Here is a 6925-nt window from a genome sequence, read left to right as displayed (position 1 = left end):
GTTAACTAACGGAAGTGCATATCGAGTATATAACAACCGCGAACATTGTTACGCGGATACAAAGTATTGTGCAGACGGCGTTAATTATTGTATAAAACAACCGAATACTCCAGCGTTAGTTGTGCGCACGGACATTGTATGATAGAGTGATAATCACGTATGTGTCACGTGATCTCGGAGTGATTGCCAAGGGGCATCGAGCACTCTGGCGAAATTAATTATCTTAATAAAAGGCATTGTATCGACGAAACTAATAAGCCGAGATACGCGAATTAATCAATTGTGCAACTTTTATCGAAAGAACGCAATCCACACTGAGGCGCAATACCATCGTTGTGAAGCACCTTATGATAATTGTGAAACGGCCTGTAGAGTTGAAATGATGATCTACAATTAAAGAATAATTATTTCTGAAACAAAATCTCAAGATTAATTATAAAATTAACTATACTCCTTCTACTTACCTTGTCCTTTGGCGATGATCCATCGTTGTCCAGCGGCAATCCGGTATGCGATATAAAGCGAGGATCCGGGGAAGTTCAGCAGCAGCGACGATCCATCCTGGGCAAGAACCTGCAACAGAAGAAAAGTATTAGTATATAATTAAAATAATCATCGAGACTTACCTTCATCCGGTATGCGGTAATGCGAGGATCCGGAGACGGGTAGCAGCAACGGCGATCCATCCTGGACGCCAATCTGAAACAGAGGAAGGGAGTTAGCGGCTAAGTTATTAACGACACTTACCATTATCCAGTATGCGAATAGGCGAGGATCTGGAGACGGGTAGCAGCAACGGCGATCCATCCTGGACGCCAATCTGAAACAGAGGAAGGGAGTTAGCGGCTAAGTTATTAGCGACACTTACCATTATCCAGTATGCGAATAGGCGAGAATCTGGAGACGGGTAGCAGCAACGGTGATCCATCAGGGACATCGATCTAAAAGAAAGAAATAATATTAGCGTCTTGCGAAGAATCGGGGCGTTGATACTAACATACCTTCTCGGTAGTCGAAGGTGAAACCGAGTGGCGACCGTTTGATAGAAATATTATCCGCCGGAATCGGGCCTAACTCGTGCCGTCCGGTCACAACCTCACCCGCCAACCCCCCTCCGAGAGATGCTTTCGCAGCGGACGAGTGTTCCCCGACCGCTCGCCCGCCCCCTCGGGCGAGAGAGGGGAGGAGTTACCATCGCCGAAGCGGTGGGCTCCTCCCCCCCTTGCGCCTTCCCGTGGAAGGCTGGTGGAGCCAGAGCCCAGGGGCAAGCCCCCGGACCCCGCCCCCACCCCCCACGCGACGCAGGAGGAGCGCTTGTGACAGGGACCCCGTGGGATCCCCGCCCGAGCCCCCCCGCGCCACCCCCCTTGCCGATCACTCGGCTTGGCGAGTCCTGCGTTAGGGGGCCGCGCCCCCAACCCCCAGCCCTCGCACCCGCAGACGGACAGGGCTCGGTAACATAGTCCACTACCATTCTCCGTCCGCGGACCGAGGGGCCAGAGGGCCTGAGGCCAGACCCCCGACGCATCCCGCCTCCCTCTTCGCGTGCTTCCGCACCGTGGAGGGGAAGGAGAAGTCTCCGTAAAAACGGAGACCGTCGTTCCCCCTCAGTCTCCCTCTCTCCACCAACACTCGATCCTTACTGGCCAGCCGGCGGGGAACGGGGAGAAAAGGACGCCCCCCCGTCGGAGGACGCCCCCCCCCGCCCCCAGCCGTTGTTTTAGTCCCTCCCCACTTCTGGGGCATTTCGCGGCCTGACGGCGCGCCACCGTCTTCTCGGCGGCGGCGGCGGCCTCGGCCGCGGTGCTTTATCTTCGCTCTCCTCACTGGAAGGGGGGAAACTTCCCCCTTTCTCACTCTCTCGTCCGCCTCCTTTCGCGACATGACATTGTCGCAAAAGGAGGCGAACGCCCTCCAACATGCTTCCGCATTTCCCTCTCTCTCCCCGACCGCCTTCGCGATCACTGTCGGGAGGGAGAGGTTCTCCCCTATGACTTCCCGGAGGACACGGCGCTCGTCTTCCCACTCTGGGCAAGACTCCAGAGTGTGCTGCGCCGTGTCCGCCTCCTCCAGGCAGTAGTGGCAGCGCGCGGTGCGCTTTTTCCCGATGCGCCACAGGTAATGGCCGAAGCATCCGTGGCCTGATATTGGAACCGTTAGCCAGAGCACCCGTTTCCGAGACAAGCCGGGAATCATTCCTGGAGACGACGGAGATGTCGCAAGGACAACCCAGGGTGCAGAGAGTGCAGAAGGAGCAGAGACCAGCCACACCGGTGCTAGTAGAGCCCGCAGAGACGGTGGCGGAGAACCACAGCGGCCTGTGCGAGGCTGACAGTCAAATATACACCCAGAGATACACGCAGGAGGCGGACGAGGAGGTTCGCAGGTTGCTGGAGGTGGGCGAACAGCCCGCTGGACAGACCGGGCGGCAGGAGGTGCAGCCCATGACGGTCGAAGTACAGGAGAAAGGGCAGCCGGGAGCGACCGACTCACAACAGTACACGAGCCTCTGAAGCGTGGGACACTAAGTCCATTTTATATTCATATTATTTTGTATAACATATATTTTATTCAATTTTATTTTAATTATATAATTTTATTTGCACGACACATATACACCAGCGAGGTGTAGACGTTTTGATACATAAACTCAGTACACTGCATGATACGAAAGCAAGGAGATACAATAAACGACATTTTACCCAATAACAGATAATTACCCTAAGACAAGATCCTATCCATTCATAATTACCCGATAGAGATTAAATGCCTCCAGAGAGGTGCAAACCCATAATAATAACGCTAACGTTAATTTCTTTTGCAATAGCATTAATTTGCATCATACTTATAATATATTCGAATAAGGGTTATTAAAGATGCCCACAGACAAATTTTATATAACAATTATAACGTTCATTTTGATACTTTTCACAATATTCATAATATACATGATTTTATTAGTTTACGCAGCTAGACACAGTTCAGAACCACAATTTTTAACATGAAACTTTCAGAATTCTTAATAATTTCAATAATCATATTTTATCCATTAATTATCAATTTCCCTGACACAGACATGGTCATAACACTATATATAATATTCACACTCTACATATTAATACTAGGCGTAGGAGTAGATCCACGGCTGATCAAAGAATGACAGCTGGACGATACAATTCGTATATAATATATTTCATTTACTTAATTTCATTTATAATAATACATTAATAACGAGTGGGACAAATTCCCGTATACATTGCGAAGGTTCACATAATTCAGGCGATTACACTTTCAATACACTCTGATACACCACCTACACCTGTTTCTTAGATTCAGCGTGCGAGACGAGCCAGCGAAGGCTCTACACCTTTGTTTACACTTTTGACACTTTCTACACTTGCATGTCAACTCAGCGTGCGAGACGAGCCGGTGAAGGCTCTACACTTTAACAACACTTTTGACACTTTTCACACCTGCATGATAGATTTCAGCGGGCGAGACGAAACCACCGAAAGGTGCAACACTTGATACACCATTTACACCTGCATGTTAGATTTCAGCGTGCGGAACCGAGTCACCGAAAGGTGCAACACCTTTTACACTTTCTACACTCGACGTCTTAGGATAAGCGTGCGAGACGAGCCAGCCACGGCAATTACACTTTTGATACACTTTTAGCACTTTGAGTGCAAAATCCTTAAATTCATTGAATTTTACGAATATTATTTACAGTTACATCTCACGGAAGAGAAAACAGCCAAATGGAGTCATTCCAGGCAAAATTTATTTAACATTGCATTTTGCATTGATTTTCATTATATTCAGTTACACCTTATTACACTTTTGTGAACTTTCTACACTTTTAGACGGCATTCAGCCAATTTGATATTATATTCATGTTTTTGATACTATTACATTATTCCCTGTCAATTTAAAAATTTATTATTATGCGATTATGCGTGCGGTAATTTTAAGCCGCGTTATACTTACCCTATATACTTACCTTTATTACACCGACTCCGGTGATTAGATGAGACGATTCCATAGCGATCCTGGGTACCTAAAAGAAAGAGAAAACTAATACTTACCTGGTTTCATAGGATTCGTCTGTTGTGACGTTGAGAGTCACTCGATGCGAGTCGAGTGACTTTTGGTTTGCTTGCGCGAAGTTTGCGTGCAGCGACGCGTTTGGTTCACGCGAGTGCGAAAGCCAAGTCGCGCCGTTGCACTTTAGTGTAGCATCTTACGAAGAGGTGCCGAGTCTCAAGAGCGACTCGGTGTACGAAGTGCAGATGGAGTCGTACCATCTACACCCCAAGGTCCGAACAGCCAGTACGGTGGCTGCGCGCCTAAAACGAGGACTCAGCGCATGCGTGAGTCTAAGGTGGGAGAACTCGACCCGTTCCTCCCGGACAGTCCGTCGTGAGTTTTCGAGGCGTCAACACGTGTTGCGCCACACAAATCGGAAAAGGCGTTCTTATCCCGTTATCCGCTAGCGTCAGTAGCGTGATTTATACATTCGTAGAGACAGTGAGTGCGTGATACGGGAGATTCCTTTTGCGCTTATTTAGATCATTACGATCCGTACAAAGAAAGCGGCGTTTCGATAACAACTCGAAGTATTCCCACGCGATCGAGCGAACACGCGCGCGAAGAGAGATGCTGTACAATATTAATTAATAAATTGTTATTTGTTTATAATAAACAAAACAAATATTCATTCGCGACCCCAGTGAACATCCTATCCGATATTACGTATATACGCTTCGCTTAACAAGGGCGTGGCCGACGGTCTTGAACACGTCCGCGACGTAGAAACGACAGCCATCTTGCTGAGAAGGAAGGACGGGGCAACGCAGTTGAACCAGGTTTCTGTATTTAAGCCTGAAAATACAGTGGCGACCGTTAACACAGCCCAAGTAGTAAGTGGCTATATTTTAACTTTTCACGATTTTATTCGTTGTTCCGGTCACAATATTACCTGTGACGCGTGGAACGTAAGATATCGACTCTTCTTACGCTCCATCCACCCCTCGAGTACTGGCTGGACGGCCTCTCTGATCCTCCTCCCCATAAGATTTGGGTTCTCCAGGAATGTTTTCCATTTCTGGAGGAGAATCTCGGCGTTTTGGAGCCTCAGCTTCCCTCTTATCCTCTCCGGGACCCTGACAACCCCCAGCCTAGCCTTGATCGCTTTCACGTCGTCGTACGTTTTCGCGTACGACTCCGCGATCAAGGTGACAGGGGGGATCCCGGCGAGGATGGTCGCCCCCACGTGTGAGACGGTCCGGTAGGCCCTGGCGGCCCGATTCGCGATTATACGCTGGGCCGCCGCCATCCGTGCACTGAGGGTGACGCTTCTCGCCAGCCTCTCCCACCATATCGGTGCCGCGTAAAGCAGCACCGAGTGGAACGTCGCCACGTAGAGGCGACGCACGCCGCCGCTGGCTCCGCCGATATTCGGCAAAAACCGGGCCAAGTTATTGGCCATTTTCACCGCCCTTGGAGCCACGCGAGCGACGTGCTCGCCGAAGCTCCTTGGGCCGTCCAGCCACATCCCGAGGTACCTCATGTGAAGGGTGATCTGGACCTTCACTCCATTGATCCGGAGGCTGAGTCCCTCCGGAGGTGACCCCGACGCCCTGCGATCGAAAAAGAACGTCGCCTGCGTCTTTTGTGGGGCCACCTCTAACCCCAGCCTCTCAATGGAGCGCACCACGCATCCTGCTGCCACGTTGGCCAGCCTCACCAGCTTCTGCCAGCTCCCCCCGCTGACTCCCAGGTAAATATCGTCCGCGTAACCCGAGAGCCAGCATCTAGGGGGGAGAGTTGCCCTGAGGACCAGGTCGTAGGCGATAATTTACAAAAGGGGTCCCAGTATCGACCCCTGGGGGACCCCACAGCCTACGAACCTGACCCTCAGGACCCCGTCCTGGTCCGTGTACATTAGACCTCAATCCAGGAGGTAGTCCTGGACGACCTCTATCAAGTATGGAGGGACTCCCCAGTCTAGGAGTGCCCTCCCCAACACCGGCCAGGGGAGGGAGTTGGAGGCGTTCTTAACATCAAAAGATACGCCTATCACCACCCTCCCCTCTTCTATTTCGGCCTCCGTACGGGCAAGGACGCGTTTGATCGCGTCGATCGTAGATCTGCCCGCACGGAAGCCAAATTGGTCGTCCGATAGACCACTTCCATCCCTCTCATCGAGGTGCCGGACGAGGCGTTCGGCGATAATTCGCTCGTAGATTTTTCCCGCTTCGTCCAGCAAGCACACGGGCCTGTATGCGGACGGGGAATCCGCTGGTTTGCCAGCTTTCGGCAGGAGCACGAGGCTGGCCTCCTTCCATCGCTTGGGGAACCGGCCGGCTCGCAGACACGCCGTGTAAAACTCCGCGCATCTTGCCGGCCAGTCCCCCGGCGGCCAAGGTCCAGGCTCTTCTCGGTATACCGTCAGGGCCAGGAGCCTTGTTCCTCCTGACCCTGCGGAGAGCCCTCGCGAGCTCCTCCTCGCTGACCCCCCATTCGTCGTCCCATTCCCAGGGTGGTATCTCCGGGAACAGGACCCTTCCTTCGTCGCCGACAGGGAAGAGTGTCTTCACCACCCCGTCGACGAACCGGGGGTCGAGCGTTTCCGTCAGCGGGGGCGCTCATGGTCTCAGCTTATTCTGGACCAGCTTATACGGGCGCCCCCACGGGTCCTCGTCTACGCTCGCGAGGAGCTCCTTCCACGCCTTTTTCTTGGCCGCGAAGATCGCTCGGGAGAGGTCCTGGCGGGCGGCTCGCCAGGCCTCCCCCGCTTCCTCCACGCTAGGGGCACCGCGCCTCCTGGCGCGTGCCCTCTGCCATATCCTTCTATGGCGACGGAGGAGCGCCAAAGTTCGGCTATCTCCTCCGTCCACCAATAGGCCGCGCGCCGAGGGGG

General features: G+C 52.1%; 1 protein-coding gene across 1 annotated transcript; it reads right to left on the bottom strand.

The window, feature by feature from the left end:
• Window positions 1-3121: 3121 nt before the first annotated feature.
• Window positions 3122-5947, bottom strand: LOC139782999 (uncharacterized). The gene is made up of 4 exons (XM_071722116.1): window positions 5913-5947; window positions 4982-5816; window positions 4004-4060; window positions 3122-3163 (listed from the first exon to the last, which is right to left on the bottom strand). The coding sequence occupies exons 1-4, from the start codon at window positions 5945-5947 to the stop codon at window positions 3122-3124; spliced, it is 969 nt and encodes a 322-aa protein (XP_071578217.1).
• Window positions 5948-6925: the final 978 nt, after the last annotated feature.

Source organism: Temnothorax nylanderi, unplaced genomic scaffold, assembly GCF_030848795.1.
Source record: "Temnothorax nylanderi isolate EJ_2023f unplaced genomic scaffold, tnyl_v1.0 TNYL_tig0460_pilon, whole genome shotgun sequence".
Taxonomy (NCBI): Eukaryota; Metazoa; Arthropoda; class Insecta; order Hymenoptera; family Formicidae; genus Temnothorax; species Temnothorax nylanderi.
Note: the sequence above shows the minus strand (reverse complement) of the source record. Positions and strands in the feature narration are given on the sequence as shown.